The sequence below is a fragment of the Lacerta agilis genome, chromosome 13, assembly GCF_009819535.1.
Source record: "Lacerta agilis isolate rLacAgi1 chromosome 13, rLacAgi1.pri, whole genome shotgun sequence".
Classification (NCBI taxonomy): domain Eukaryota; kingdom Metazoa; phylum Chordata; class Lepidosauria; order Squamata; family Lacertidae; genus Lacerta; species Lacerta agilis.
In genome coordinates this window covers 51,322,293-51,338,580 of record NC_046324.1, presented here as the reverse complement: position 1 = coordinate 51,338,580, position 16,288 = coordinate 51,322,293, and the positions used below count along the sequence as shown (strand labels likewise).

The 16,288-nt window shown below is 50.4% G+C and overlaps 1 protein-coding gene across 2 annotated transcripts in view; it reads left to right on the top strand.

The window, feature by feature from the left end:
• RNF216 (ring finger protein 216) overlaps positions 1-16,288 on the top strand; it is an 82,306-nt gene that overhangs the window by 26,610 nt on the left and 39,408 nt on the right. For both annotated transcript variants that reach the window (XM_033166877.1, XM_033166878.1), the window contains exons 11-13: positions 648-785; positions 2,125-2,273; positions 2,588-2,666. In XM_033166877.1, the coding sequence (XP_033022768.1) occupies positions 648-785; positions 2,125-2,273; positions 2,588-2,666 (366 nt within the window). The remainder of the gene's footprint in view (positions 1-647; positions 786-2,124; positions 2,274-2,587; positions 2,667-16,288) is intronic.

Sequence of the window (16,288 nt, the reverse complement as noted above, 5' to 3'; positions counted from 1 at the left end):
GGAAACTGTAGTTCAACACATATGGAAGGCGCCAGGTTGAGGAAGGCTGTCTTAGAGTGTGGGTCCCTCAGGTGGTGTGAAACTGATGTTTGGCACCTGGAATACACGTCCGTCGGCTTTCTGTGTAACGATAGTGCTGTGTGCTGCAATTAGATTTTCAGTGGAGGAAATCTGCCGAATCTGACTGCTTGAGTTTTACACTGGGAGAACAGGGCGCTGAACTGTATGGTCTGACCCAGCAAGCTATTTTTACGTTGATCAGCCGTGAGGTTGCAATTTTCTTAACCTTGTTTTGTTGCACAGAGCTCCCTGATCTGATCGTATTTCATACCTCATGTATAAAGCCTGCGTGCAGCTTACTCCTAGTAGCATCTGTGGTGCAAAATTGTGTCTGAGCTATCGGTTAGAAGCCGCTGGTCTGTTTCTCGTGCCACCAAGCGCAAAGTGCTTTTTCCGTGATGCGCTTCCATGCAGGGGGCGAGTGAAAAGTGCAGCCAGGAGGTGGGCCCGCTTCCGTGGCTGCCCTCCCTTCTTCACACCAAGACCCGAGCAATTTGCCCGGCCTACAGGGTCATATTATGGAAAAGTGGCCTTCGTGGGCAGGACGCCATCGAAGTGGGAATTAACCTTGAGGAATTGACTTGCAGAATGGCCAGATGATCGTGTGTTGCTGTTGCTACGGGGACTTTGCATTTGAGGAGCTGACGCAGTGTGCGGATGGACATTTGTTTTGCAAGGAGTGCCTCATCAAGTACGCTCAGGAAGCAGTCTTTGGCTCTGGCAAGGTAAGGAAAGAGATCTGCTGGTTGCATGAAAACTGCCTGCCGGTTTACTCTGTCTCCTCCTCCTGACTCTCCCACTCCTGGTTTTCAGCTCTGTCCGCATGGCATTGTTCATTGTGGGCTGTTTCAACTGCTGCTACTCCCCCCCCCCATGCAAAATTACAACATAAATTATACATATAAAACCAAAAAGAAAACAAAGAAAAGCCATAACATTCACAATACATAACAAAACATACATAGTCGAAACAAAATACACTGAAAGTGTATCTGAAGAAGTGTGCATGCACACGAAAGCTCATACCAAGCTCATACCAAGAACAAACTCAGTTGGTCTCTAAGGTGCTACTGGAAAGAATTTTCTATTTTGTTTCGACTATGGCAGACCAACACGGCTACCCACCTGTAACTAAAACATACATAAACTTTGACTTCCGTCCACTGTTTTGGGACTTCAAATTTTCAGTCTTCTTAATTGTTGTATTATTATTTATATTGCTTCTAGCTTTATACCTATTAAAACCGTTTCTTCATTTCTTTGACCCTGCAAAGCTTCACTCATTACATACCTATATTTTTGCTCCAGAACAATGTTTTTTCATGTATTCTTTAACGCACTCCCATTCTTTTATTAATTTTTGTTCTGATTGTCCCCTTAAGACTGACGTTAATCTTGCCAGATCTATATATTCACAAAGTTTAATTTGCCATTCTTTTACTGATGGGATTCCCCCCCCCCCATTTTTTGCTATAAGCATCCTGGCAGCCGTTGTAGCATATAGAAATACTTTCTTTTTATTGCTAGGAATATCATTTGTGATTAAACCCAGAATAAATGCTTCCAGTTTCTATATAACAGATATTTTAAACATCTTTTTAATTTCTTCATATATATTATTCCAAAATTGTTTGATGAGTTGACACTCCTACCGCATATGATACATTGTTTCAATTTCTTACATCTCCAGCAAGTATTAGGTTTTAGTTTTTAAAATGTTGCCAATTTAACCGGGGTTAAGTACCAACTGCTGCTACTTTTTTTGGTCAAGTGTCTTGTGTTGGTGTCAGTTGGACAGTCCTGGCTGGGTGACACCCTCCGGCCGATGATGATGCTTGGAGGATGAAAACATTTTGTTGTGGCTTAGCAGAAAGTTCCACCGTGATGCATGTGCCGCCTCCCATAAGAAAATGATTGCAAAACAACCGCCTGTCCTAGTTCTATACCCTAAATGTCGCCAAAAGAGCTCTGCGTGTTGGAATGGTGCTGTATAAACGACTGACAATTAAACAGTGCTGAACTTCCTATAACCTTGGCCTTCCTCTGTCTTCCTCCGGTGTCTAGTCGGAGCTCAGCTGCATGGAAGGGAGCTGCGCGTGCTCATTTCCAACCAGTGAACTGGAGAAAGTGCTTCCGGAAAACATCCTGTGTAAATACTATGAGCGGAAAGCAGAGGAGGAGGTGGCTGCTGCCTGTGCAGATGAGTTAGTCAGGTGAGCCTAGCTCCTTTGGTCTGAGCCTCGTGGGGGATTCTGAGGCTCCCAGCCACCTCGGGCCAATTCACACTTTCACATGCACACACAATCCTGGCTCCCTGCTGCAGCCCTGTGGAAAACCAGGTTGATCCAATGTCTGTCTTACGGTTAAAAGGTGTGTGTGTGTGGGGGGGGGTCTAATCTCCTTTGAAGTTCTGCAGGAAAGGAAACAGAAGATCAGGAGAGTGAGGGAGACTGGCAGCAGACCTTTGAGGACTATACAGTGAGAAGTTAGTACAAAGCCCTCAACTCCGCTCTTCCTTGGCCCGCAGGTGTCCCTTCTGCAGCTTCCCAGCTCTGCTGGACAAGGATGTGGAGCGGTTCAGCTGCCCCAACCCTCGATGCCGGAAGGTAAGAGGTGGATTTTTAATTTTGCGATTGGCTGGCGATGCGACAAGGCAGGCAGTAGCAACTGGCAGCATTGAAGGAGCAAGGCTCTGTCCTCTGCTGCCTGGTTCAGCGGTGGATTGAGTGGGAAGGAGAGCTTGGGATGGAGTTCCTTGCGGGGGCCTTGTTTCAGGGGAGGGCACTTGGCCAAGAAGGGTGCGTGCCAAGCCGAGCTTTTGAGATGGCAACGGCTGCCTGAGGAAACAGATGTTGGGAAGAGGGATTGGGGGTTCTTGGTGTGGCAGACGTCACAATAAGCCAAGTGGCAGCTTCGTGTGCAGTGTCTTCTGTCTGTTTGCAGAAATAGCCCTTTAGGTGCTCTTAATGGGTGGGTGCAGTCAGTGTGCTACGCAGCGCACCCTGGCCAATTCCCCCGAGGCCAGATTTTGAGCCAGTCTGGTGCCGCTCTTGCTTTCTGGCCGAATGCTGCTTCTCTGCAGAGGCACAGAGTGCTGGACGATGTGGGTCTGCGTGTGCGGACATGACTAAGAGCTGCAGCCACTGGCATAGGAGGAGCCCATCTCGATGAACAGCAACAGAGATTTGCTTGAAGAAAATATGAGAATTAGAACATTGGAGGGTGGGAACCACTAGGTGGTGCCATTGGTCTGTGCAAGGCCAGAGTTAATCCTATGTAAGTCTCTCTTTTTTTCCGTAGCTGGGATACTCTCCCTAAAAGCAAGAAAGAATCCATGGGGCTCTGCTGAGCCCCGAGACCGTCAGAACCTTTTGTTTAGTTGCCTGTCACATTCAGGCATTCCTCCAAGGAGTTCCCCATGCAGCCCTGGAGAGAGAGCGCCCTGTGCCAAGAGATCATCCATTGAGCTCCTAAATGTATGGGTGTCTGCTGAGCTCTCTCCATTCCTGGAATGCCCCAAGGCTCATGATCTTAGACATACCTGTTACCTCATGAGGAACTGTAATTTCAGCAGTGTGGAGTTTCACGTGCTGAGAGGGCTTGGCGGCCTTGCTAGAGATTCGTTGTGGTGCCCATCTTTCCCTTGGCCCTGCTTATCTGTCTCTCGCACAGTGTCTGTGTTCTTTGATTTCTTTGGCCGAAAAGGTGAGGAAATGACTGTGAACTATTGGAATTACTTTCTTACTTTGTGTGGAAATTTCAGTTTCTAAAAATGCATGGTGTTGCAGAATTCGTAACCACGGTTTGCCTTTACATCCAAAGCTACTGAAATGAGCGAGGATTGAAACATGATTTTTGGCACAGTTTGGACATAGCAAACTCGGATTAAACCGTGAAGTAAATGCTTCCAATATCCTCCTGCCCTGGCAGAGCGGGAGGAAGCATTGCCTTCTACCAGTTGATATTTAGGGCATCTGAAAATTACGTAGCGGGAAGAAATCCCATTCAGAATTCTCCAGAAAACCCACATGGCTGCAGTTGGGGGGGGGGAGTGGGCAGCTGGAAAAGCCCTGATGCAGCAGTGCAAAGAAAGCAAGTCTTTGCAGAAGGAGCTGCCTTTGCAGGGGACTTCCTGGAAGAAGGTGGAGCCCAGAGGCCGTCTGCCAGTCACTCCCCTCTTAGCAAGCGGCAAAAGCAGTATTGTGGTTGCATCCTGGGTTGTCTACCTGGGACTCATTTTGCGATGTCTAAATGGACCCCTAGATATACAGCCAAGACTTCCATTAGAATCCTGTTGGTTGCTGGAGTGGGGGGTGGGGGTGGGATATGTTAAAAGCTTCATTCATCAAACACCAACAGCCATGCACATGCTACTTAATGTCTCGGGCTGTGCGTGGACGTCTTTAGACTCCGAAAGAATCGCCTCCTGTCGGCTTGCATTCTTCAGGTGCATTTACCGTATTGCATCAATAATAACGGATCTAATGGCTGGTAGCTGAATATTGGAGCTCCCCCTCCCGGCTCCTTGGGTAGTAGATGCTTGCTTGTTTAATTTTGTCCCTCTCTTCAGCCAAAGAAGGATCCTGCAGCAGTTTACAGATCCCAAAAAGAGAGAGGGGAGAGACAACCCCTGCCATTAGGCATGTCACAAAAGGAAAACAGAATGGGAGGGAGAAAGAAAATAGAGTACAAGTTCTGATGTTCAGGTGGAGTGGAAAAGTTTGAGGCGAGGTGGCACAAAAATGTGGTTGGTCTCTCCTCTCCTTTCTTCTCCTGATGCCGCGAATGGCTATTGCCAGGAGGGGGGAGCAGAACTGGTGGTAGCCAGCCCCACAAAAAGCAAAAATGCTGTGGCTGCGGGCATGAGTTGCAATTGTACCAGTGGTCCCAGCCATGTCAGAACTTTCTCGGCAGAAGTGGCTCCGTCTGGCACCAGTGGCTTGCGGTGTTTTGACTTGCGACGTCTTCAAATCAAATTCCACCAAGTCCTACCAGCCATGGTAGTTAAATAGAACCTTCTCTGAGGTTCTGATAAGCCTGAGGACTGGAAAGTGGACAGTGCAACACCAGTTTTTGAAATGGGATCAAGAGAGGACCCTGGAAATCGCAGGCCTATAGGCTTAATGCAGGGGTAGGCAACCTAAGGCCCTTGGGCCGGATGCGGCCCAATCGCCTTCTCAGTCTGGCCCATGGATGGTTCGGGAATCAGCGTGTTTTTACATGAGTAGAATGTGTCCTTTTATTTAAAATGCATCTCTGGGTTATTTGTGGGGCATAGGAATTCGTTCATTTCCTCCCCAAAAATATAGTCTGGCCCACCACATGGTCTGAGGGACGGTGGACTGGCCCACGGCTGAGAAAGGTTGCTGACCCCTGCCTTAATGCCTGTTTCAGGAAAGCAGGAATGCTCCAACATTTGGGATTTCTTAGGTTAGCGAAGAGGTGGCGTTACAAAACGATGCCTGGTGTGGAGAAAGGGGACAGAGAAAAGTTTTTCTCCCTTTCTCCTAACAATGGAAGTCGTGGACGTCCTAGGAAACTGAATGTTGGAAGAGTCAGGGCAGACAAAAGGAAGGACGTCTTCATGCAGCGCATTGTTGAACTGTGGAACTCTCTGCCACAGGAGGCAGGGATGGCCACCAACTTGGATGGCTTTAAAAGAGTCAAATTCATGGAAGAGGAGACGGCTATCGATGGGAGAAGGCAGTTTTGCTTCTGAGCACCAGTTGCTGGAAAGTGCAGGGAGGGCTCCTGCTTTGCGGCTTCCCCCAGGCACCTGGTTGGCAAAAGGCTAGACTAGAAGGGCCATGGGCCTGATCCAGCGGGGCTCGCCTTATGTTCTTACTCTCTTGAGTCAGTTGCCTTCGTGCCGGAAAGAACGAGCGCCTTCTGGTTGTCCACTCTTCAAAGCTGAAGTCAGAACTTGGCTTTCGAGGGAATTTCTAGATACTGTTTTTCTCCCCACCCGCTTCCTTGCTTCACAGCTGCAACCCTCTTCCAACTCCCTGGTAAATTTAGAAGCCGTTTAAGCTCTTACTTCTCGCCCCCTCTGGATGCTGGCGGTTAAGCAGCTTGGCTTGGGCACAGGGCACATGCCTGCCTGTTTCTTCAGCAGACGGCGTCACTTGCTGACGGTGGCAGTTTCTTTGCCAGGATTGTCCGTCCCCTTGTATATCATGGGCAGAGGCAGCTGTCTCCTCTCCTTTGCAGTCTCAGCACAGGACGCTGCAGCGATTCCTGCGAGCTGGGTGGGCGGGAGGTGAAGGATCCTGTTGCCATGGTAACAACCCATCCTTGAAGGAGTGCACAGCATCCCTTTGGGTGCACGGGGAACAGAGGCAGGCCAGAAGGGCGAGAGGATTGTCTGCCTGCTTCTGCCAGCTCCCTTTTAGGCAGCCGAGCAGAATGAGCTCTCCTTTCCTGTTGGCCCCTTAACCAGAAGAGAGATCCTCAGAGATTAATACCTTCCCTGTTTTCATCTCTGAAATCCTGATGCAATTTCCACCTACCTGCACAATCTCTCTCCCACTCTCAGTCCCGCCTTCTTGCATTCCCTTTATATAAACCAAAAAAATGGGCAGGGGACAGACATTCTACATACAGTCACCTAGGTGGGTGGTAGATGCTTCCGAAGAGATGGAGAAACACTCAAGCTCCCCTGCTCCTCCACAGTGTCATCATGCCAGCCTCTGAGCTGCACATCTTCTCAGGATGCGAGTCTTGGAAGGGGCCTCCAGCCCAATCCCTTGTCAGTGCAAGAAATTGGCTGCACTAGGCACCCCGGTGGGTGACTACCCAGCTTCTGTTGAGAAACCTTCCACCCCTTGCTTCTTAGGCACCCCTTCCAGGGCTGATTAGCTTGTGTCATCAGGAAGCCCTTCCTAAAGTTTCTCAAAATCCCGTTATTGCCATTTGAACCGGTTGTTTCGGGTCCTTCCTTTCCATCCGAAGCAACAAGGAACGAGTGCAACGTTTGTGCCTCTTGCGCTCCCTCTGCTTTCTGACGCTTGTGATGCCGCAGTTGTGTCCTGCCAGGAAGGGAGTCTGAATGTCCTCATTGCTTAGAATAGAGGCAGGCTGGACACTTGTTGGGGATGAGGGGAGTCGGGGTCCCCAGCAGCCCCCCAGTTCTCCACCCTGGATTTAAATGAAAGAAAAGACGGCTGGTATCATCCATGATCAATTTGCTTGCGCAGTTTCTATGTTACCTGTCGTGGACTGGTTGGATGCAGAAGAGTGATGGGAACCCCCAAGAGAATCTCCATGGAAGAAACCTCAGAGCCTGGGGTGTGTGGGGGATGAACGGGGCCTTCTCTCCAGTGACTCCCTGTCTGTGGAATGCTCTCCCCGGGGAAGTTCACCTGGCGCCTTCATTATACACTTTTAGGCGCCAGGCAAAAATGTTCCTTTTTAACCAGGCCTTTGCTTAACCGATCAACATCCTATACCCTTTAAAAAGTGGCTCTTTTGGGGGGAGCGGTATTGGATTATTTTTATTTTTGATGTTATATATTGTGATTTTTACTGTGAACCGCCCTGAGACCTCTGGTTATAGGGCGGTACAGTGGTACCTCTGGTTACGAACGCGTCTGGTTACGAACACCTTGGGTTACAAACTCTGCTAACCTGGAAGTAGCTGCTCCTGGTTGCGAACTTTGCCCCAGGGTGCGAATGGAAATTGCACGCCAGAGGCCCCATTAATGAAAGCGAGCCTCAGGATAAGAACGGTTTCAGCTTAAGAACGGACCTCTGGAACGAATTAAGTTCGTAATCAGAGGTAACACTGTGTATAAATTCAATAAATGAAATGAAATGATGATGATGATGATGATGAGTGGCCCGGGGCAGAAGAGGGAGCAGACTGGGAGAAGGACGTTTTGGAAGCTGAAGAGGCAGCTGGGCTTAGTGAGCTGGGAGAGGCTTGGCCAAAGAGAAGTCCAGAATCAAAGACGGAAGCAGAGGGGCTGAGGCAGAGACGAGGCAGGCTGCTGAAGAAGCCAGGGAGACCTCCCTCCTGCTACTGCCTGCCCCCTCCCTCCCCCAGTCTCCTAGAACCAGGAGAGGTATGAAAAGGGAGAAGCAATGAGAGACAAGATGACAGAGCCTTAGGCTGCTGGGGGGGTGAGTCTTAGGCAGTGGGAAGGCGGGGGGCTTCAGTCCTCGCATTGGGGCAAGAGTTGCTATGATCACTAGGCCTGCGCTGCTTCGTTTTTTGAATGAAGGGTTAACGTCACTGACCCGGGGAGCTTTGTTTTATTGCTGACCTACGCTTGACTCCAGCTCCTGACCGGTGCTCAAGGCCGTCACAGCACTGAAAGCAGAAAGCAGCTGCCCTCCCAGCCGTAAATGTCTGAATTGTCTCTCTGCAAATGATAATGTTATTGAGACACTCAGAGAGCTTGGTTGCCGCAACTCACAGCCAGAACTCTCAGATTAACGGGTCACCAAGGGAAAGCTTGCCAGGACAGCGTGACCTTCGCATGAGCCCATGAAGCTGCCTCTTGCTGAGTCGGACGGGGAGTCCTCCCTCGGGGTCTCCGGCGGGCCTTTCGGCAAGATCCTCCTGCCCCGTGTTCCTTGTAGCTGGGAAGATGCCAGGGAAGTGAACCCGGGGCCATCTCTGGGCAAATCGCCTGCTCTGCCCCTGAGATGGACACCTGTGTACTGTAGCAGATAGTTGGCACGGAGTAAAAGGCAGAGCAAAACACCACTCTGGAGACGTCCTCGAGGCTGGATATTTCTCTCTGACTCTTCTAATAAGGGCAGGCCAGCCAGGGCGACAGCCTTTGCTTCCCTTCAGAGGTGTTGTCCTGCAATTCCCATGAGTTGGCGTTGATGGGAGCTGTATTCCAGAACAGCGGGAGGTTGGTCAAGGCAAACAAGGCTGGCCTGTACCTTCCCGTCAGCAGTCTCTTTAAATATATATATATATATATATAAAATATTTATTACTTTTTACATAACATATTTAAATTCAAACACATCATTCATCTTATTTAGGATTCTATGAATCCCTTGACTTCCCTCCATCCTTCCATGGTTACCATTAACATTCTTTTTTCCCATCTGTTTATCTTATTTTTTCTATTTATTTATTTTTAAGTCAAGTTTTCCATAGTTTTTCGTACATTACAGTAGCACCTCGGCTTACGTTACCCTTGGGTAACGTAAACTTCGGGTTAAGAAAGTGGTAAACCCAGAAGTGTTTTGCCACACGCGCGTGTGCAGAAGCGGTCCCTCCGGCTGTGGAAACCTTGGGATCTGACCGGAGCTCCGGAACGGATCCTGTCCGCAACCGGAGGTACCACTGTACAAGCATTCCTCAGCAGTCTTCCTTGGCCAGATCATCCCCTCCCAGTTCTGAGCACAGGGACCATTGCTCAATACCCGTTTTGCAACCCCCCCCCTTGGCCTTAGAGGTATCTGCCCATTCTTGCTCTCCACTTCCCCTCTTGCTTTCTGGCGGCACATTTTTGAACACCCCCCGCCCGGCTTGCCTCTTCCCGAAAGCTTTGCTGATGGTGCAAGAATGGACATGCTCTGTCGCCAGCTGATTTCCAATTAGAGCTGTGTGTTGTTCATGGGGCTTGGCTGCTGCTTGCATTCTGACCATCCTCTGGGCGGTGAGGAGGCTGGTAGACCCCTTGACTTTGCCTTCATTTCTTCACTGGAGAGCCAGTGTGGTGTAGTGGTTAAGAGCAGTAGACTCGTAATCTGGTGAACCGGGTTCGCACCTCCGCTCCTCCACATGCAGCTGCTGGGTGACCTTGGGCTAGTCACGCTTCTCTGAAGTCTCTCAGCCCCACTCACCTCACAGAGTGTTTGTTGTGGGGGAGGATGGGAAAGGAGAATGTGAGCCGCTTTGAGACTCCTTCGGGTAGTGATAAAGCCGGATATCAAATCCAAACTCTTCTTCTTCTTCCTTCATGAGCTCTGTGCAGCTTCACATGCAGGGCTTGTCCATGACATTTCCCCCGTCTCTGGCTTTTCAGAGGAAAGTGAACATCCTAAGGTTGGAAGGGAGAAAGTTGTTCTGACAAGCAGGTGGACTTATCTGCAGTGACACCTAGAAGGGACCGCCAGGAGAGTCTCTTGTGTCTGTCTGCATACCTTTCGCTGGGGGAAAGAGGGCAAGTTCTTCCTGCAGTGCCTTGCATGAGCATGTAGGCAGCCATTTGGCTTGTGTGTGTGTGGTGTGCTGATGCTGCCCCCAACCTAACAAGCGGGGTGAGGTCGGAGGCTGTAATGCTTCTGAACGCCAGGAGAGGAGAGTGCTCTTGTGCTCTGGTCCTCCTTGTGGGTTTCCCCGTTGAGGCATCTGCTTGGCCAAGAGGGACACTGAGCTAATCCCCCTTTTCTGCGTCCCTTACGGCAGCCCATTCATCTTGTTCCATAGAGCTCAATGGAAACCATTTGCAGCTAGCTGGCTACTCCCTCGATTCTCTCCCTTGGTCACACGAGAGTGTGACACAGCCTTGGGGCGGGGCGGGGCTATAGGCATCATGCTGGCACCATTGGAAATAGCCATAAATCCACGTGCCGCTTGCGGTGTTTATTCAGCTCCCGCCAGTAGCTTACTAGGCGTTTTCAGATGCAAGACAGGGGTGTCCGGCGTGCGATTCCTCCGCTCTCTTCTGCCCCCTCCGACTTCCTTCCCCTTCAACGCCTAAGTGGTGGTTGCCCTTCTGAATGGGGTAGCGAGGAACATTGACTCCTTGCCAAAACCACAACAAATGGCAAGTTTCCGTCTGCCGTGTCTCTCTGCTCTTGCTGCTGCTGCTTCTGCTGCTGTGTAGGCAGTTTTCATTTTTCTACCATAAAAGGGCAGTGAAAACTCAGCTGCTGCTGCTGCTGCCGCCTCGGTGTTTCTCAGCACAGCGGGTGAGGAAACAAAGGCGGAGAGGAGACTGGGCAGAGGGGGGCACCTGTGCCGCTGGGGCTGGTGCAGGCCTGTGCCCCTCTGGCACAAGAGGAGTGGGAGTGCTGAGCTCTGCGTTGAAATCCGTGGGTTTCCTGAAGCAGGGGAAGTCCCAGGCCTGCCCCAAGGAAATGGGTTCTGCAGGCAGGATAACTCTGGCAAATGAGGTGCATTTCCTGTTTTGGGTGGCAGAGCTTGTTCTGCTTCTAAGATCCAGGTTTCAAAGAGTATGGAGGAGGAAAGGTTGGGAAGAGGCAGGTGGGCACCAGGGACAGTGCAGTGGTTGACGACTCGGTGTTCAGCCCCCGGGAGACCTCTGGAGCTCCCCTCCGACTTCTGAAGGCATCTTGACATTTCCCATACATGCAGAGTTGGTGAGCGTAGCGCCCAGGTCTACAGGAAGCCCCAAGTTTGCTTCTAGCCTTTGCTATGAACTCACTACGTAGTCCTAGGAATTTTTTTATTTTGTTTTTACGTAGTCTTAGGCAAGCCACATTCTCCCGCTCTGCTCCCCCCCCCCCAAATAAGCGGTGATGATACTTCTCTGCCTTGCAAGGTTGTTGGGCAGTGAGCAGTGGTTGTTTGCTGTGCCTGCGCAAAACGTGGTCCCCTAAAACCGGGTTTCCTCTCTGAAATGTGCCTTTTGTGTTCATCTTGTGGCTCCTGTCAGCCGCTGGGGAACCAGATCAATCCTGTCAGCAGGGAATTGGAGGTGCTGAATCAGCACAAAGGAGTCCATGGAGTGGGAGGGGAAGTGTTTGTAGAGGGAGACCTTCGCTGAGTGTTTTGCGAGTGGAAGGCTTGAGTTGAAAAGCAGGCTTTCTCACCCATCCTTCCCCCCCCCCCCCGCATCCCATTCCGCTTCCTTCTGATATGGTACAGTCTCTGCAGGCTGCCCCATGCCATTCTCCTCTTCCGACTCACTTCAGAGGACAAGGGAAAAGTGTGTTTGGATTCTTCCACAATGGAGCTGCTTTTGAATCCAGGTTGTATTGGAAGCCCAGAACTGTTTGATAAATGGGCTCTCTCCAAAATGTGCAGTAATAAGCTAACACATATTTGGGAACTGGCTTCTCTGCAAGAAGGCGGGTGTCTCCCTTGACTCTTGTCTTTTTCCTCTCTCCTCCCCACCCCGCCCCCCAATTATCTGTGGGTCTTTGTTTACCCACAGCTTCCAAAAGCAGGAATTCTCAAACCACGGGTGTAAAAATAGACGGTGCAAGTTTGGGAATCCAGCTCCCTGTTCTCCCCCCCCCCTTCCTGGCCTTGTGCCCCTGCCATATATAGCCATACCCTTCAGTCAGAAGATGCTGCTGTGTTGGGCCTGTCAGCTTGGAAATATATCCATAAGAGGCCATGTCTGTCTTTCCAGCTTGGACCCCCCAGGCAAGTTAGAACAGAAATCGGCCGGAAATTCTTTTGTTGCCGGCTAATCAGTCAGAGGCTGTGAAGGGGGTGGATGTGGGTGAGTGGGAGGGGAGGGTGATGCTTTGGCCCCACCTATGGCCCGTCTATGCTGCCCTTGACGTAAAGGTCCCCCACCCCTGGTCACAAGGCCTCTGTTCATCATGAGGCTTTGGGCTTACATAAAACCAGATTCCTAGGTTGTTGGAAAGAGGTGGGCATTTCGAGTCCGACCTTTCCAACCTCTCTAGCCTTTTTATTGGCTGGGCAGTGGGTTAAGTGTTGGGGTCTTGCTTTTAAGACTAGCTTCTGCAATGCCCCAGATTGCTGTCGACTGGAAGATGTGCTCAGTCTTTGTCAGAGGCAGGGAAAGATGCTTGGCACTGTGTCTCCTATAGCGACTGGAACGTGCCTTTCCTGTTGAGATTCCTGCGTTGCAGGGTGCTGGACTAGATGACTCTTGGGGGTCCCTTCCAACTCTACAGTTTATTATTCTATGATCCAGCTCGTTGACACGTGCACCATTTCCTCAAGGCCTGCCATGCTAGTCTGTACAAACTTTGTTTGAACAGAGCAGCAGGCATGTTGAGCCAGATCTGCGGCCTGGAGATTATGTTTGCAGAGCAGAGTGGGAGCATGTGCAGAGTCACCAGCAACTGCTCTGCTCTGGTTCCTGTATTACCTAGGGCAGAGGCATGGCGCACCTGTGGCCCTCCAGGTGTCTCTGGACAACAACTCCCGCCCTCCCTGACTTTGGCCAGGGCGGTTGGAGTCCAACATCTGGTGGCCCCGCCTTGACCTAGAGCAAAGCCATTTCCGTTTGGGGCAGGAAGTTAGCAGACCTTGTCCACAGGCAGCTTAGGTTGGTGCTGTTTGATGGCTTGATAGCCAGACAGCAGTCCTTCTGGCCCATGGTCCTGCTTCCCTCTGTGGCCCTCCACATGCTTCTGGGAAACCCACAAGGAAGACCACACCACATGCACATCACGTAGAGGCAGAGCATGTTAACCGCAGTATGCTCAGCAAGGAACTCCAAGTCATTTGCCGTGCCCTCGACGAACCTATCTGCATGGCACGAGTGTTTTGTCACACACATGGTCTACACTTAGAAACATAATGTGTGAGGCAGCTGGGAGAGTGCCTCTGTGTCCACCTTTGGGGCAGTGCCTCGGGGTCCTTGTACGTGCAGCCTCAAAGCAGCGCTTAGCGGCTCTGGTCAGAGGCTAAGTTCAGGCCACCGTGCCTGATGTCCATCTTGGAGCCTTTTGGAGTTTGTTTCCTAATTTGGTCACATCACGAGCCAGGCGATCTTGCCTAACCTCTTCCTTTAGGGCAGTGAGTGAGTGTGTTTGTGCAGGGAGGAGAAAGCCTCCCTTTAACATTGTGGAGGACAAGAGGAAATGTTACTCATGGGAGAGGACCTCAGGGTTTGGTCTTGCACAGTGGAATTAACTCTTAGGAGGTGCTTTTTGCAACTCAAATGGCTGCAGTTGTGCAGAGGCTACAGCTCAAGGCCATCTGCCTGCTCAGCACCTCACCCTCCAGTTCTGCAAAAAACACAGCAGTTGCCTGGGGAACAGGGGATGGGGATGCAGCTGGACCGATTCTGGAGGTCAGGGGAGCTTTTTAGCAGCCAGAGACCAAGGAGTGTAAGGAGAGTAAGAATCACTGTAGGTAGGTAAATGGGTTAAGAGTAAGACATTCAGTGCCCATTTGAAGAGCATTTGGAACTTGAAAATTGCATGGTTGACTGGAGCTTGCCCCACAAAGCACACAGCACATCCGTTGAACTGCAGCTGCTTCCATTTCATTTCCAGGCACCGACTTTGACCTTTTAAAAGCCTGAATAGTTGAGTCTGGGCCTTGGCTTATTAGGGAGCAACGTGGTTTCAGGCAAGTCACTCACCTGCTGTTCAATAAACCATTCGACCATTTCTACATAGGCACCAGGAAGATTTAGTTGCCTAGACCAGGCACGTCCAACAGGTAGATTGTGATCTACCGGTAGATCACTGGACGCCTGTGGTAGATCACCAGTAGATCAGTGGCTCCCCCCACAGAAGCTAAAAAAACTTTGGCTCCCTTTAAAAAAGCTCAGCATCTTTGCCCTGTACCCCTAAAATGACCTGAACCATCAAAAATAGGGCTTTCCTTCCAAAAAAACCCTCAATGTAGCTTTCCTCTTCCCTAAAGAAGCTCAACAACTTTTACGTGAACCCCCCAAAAAGGGGGTAGATCACTGCCAGTTTTTAACTCTGTGAGTAGATCGCAGTCTCTTGGAAGTTGGCCACCCCTGGCCTAGACTATTTACTTTAGAATACAGGCTGGGGACCCCATTAGTAACAACACTTCAAATTATTCATTTTTAAAACCACAAAACTGCAAGTAGAAAGCTAGCACAACAGAGAGAGGGATGGGCCAGAGCCACCCTCCAAACGCTGCTCATTTTCAGCATGTGCTTTCCTTCAGATTTTCCCTCCCAGGGTAGCACCAGAATCCGTGCCCATTGGACTCCCCCCCCCCCCGCAGAAGTCTGCCCATGGCAGCTTTTAACCTTGAAGCCCCTCCGCCCCCCAACCCTGCTAGTCATTCAAGCCAGAGCAGCTATTGCATTATTAATGGAGTTGTAGCCGTCTGGCTGTGATGCTGACATTTCAGATTTGCTGTTTGGAACGGAGGACCGATCAGCCAAGCTGGGGGAACAATGCTGCTGGAATCAGCTGCTGAGCCTGGATGAAAGCACAGGGGGAATCTGGAACTAGAGCACCCAAAGGGGCTTCTGGGAGCAGCTTATACTTGCTGCCTGAAATCTGTGCTGCCTCGGCTCACGCTTCTACTATTAATGTGTGTTTGCAGTATTTATTATTATTTATTAAAAATTATATACCTCTCTAAACCCGCAGGTCTCAGGGCGGTTCACAAGATAAAATTACAAGATAAAAACACAAATATAAAGGAGAAACACCCCCCCCCCAAAAAAACAAATTAAAACAAATTAAAAAACACAATTAAAAAAGCAGTTTAAAATAATGTAGACAGGACTCTGCTGGGCAGCAGCAGTCCTTTTGAGGTCTATCCGGCCTCCACCCTAGGCCTGGTGGAGAGAGGCAGGAGCAGGACTCTCAGACTCTCAGCAGGCAGGTATACCTTCCTTGCAGTAAGCAGTCCTTTGGTAGTTGCCAGGCCCTGCCATAGGCCTGGTGGACTAGGGCTGGGACCCCTATTTCCTTGGCTGAGCGCTTGCCTTCATACGCAGAAGTTCCCAAGTTCGATCCCTGGCAGCCCCGCTTAAAAGGGATCGGGACCTGTGACCCTGGAGTCAGAGCAGGCAGAACTGGTCTGAATGGCCAGAGAGTCAGGCCTGTTACGAGACGGCATCCTCCGCATGCCCTGTGTGGCACCAGCCCTTCTTGGGCAAGCCTGCTCAAAGTCGTTCAGCGTGTGAGCATGGCCATTCTTGTGCTCTGTGCAGCCCACTCTTGCCCTCTTTGGGGAGGGCCATGTTAGCGTTTGGGGAGTGTGAGCTGGCTTCAGGGTTCGGCAATGCAAACGTCTGGTTATTTATAACGGCATTTATGCACCGCCCTCTCATAAGATATGAAAAGGAGATTCCAACTCAACATCAGGAAGAGCTTTCTGCCAGTAAGAGCTGCTTGAGAGCGCAGTGGAGTCTCATGAGAGGTGGCAAACTCTCCTTCCTTGGAGGTTTCTAAGCAGAGGTTTGGTGGCCATCTGCCAGGGATAAGTATGTCTTCCGTATGTTCAAATTGTCCGTGGAGAGGAATATTTGGTCTCTTGATCTGAGACTCTGGAGTGGATGACAATGGCCTTATACAAACAGCAGTACGGATAGCTCAGTTGGGTAGAACACGGGGCCGATAACGCCAAGGTCGCAGGTTCAATCCC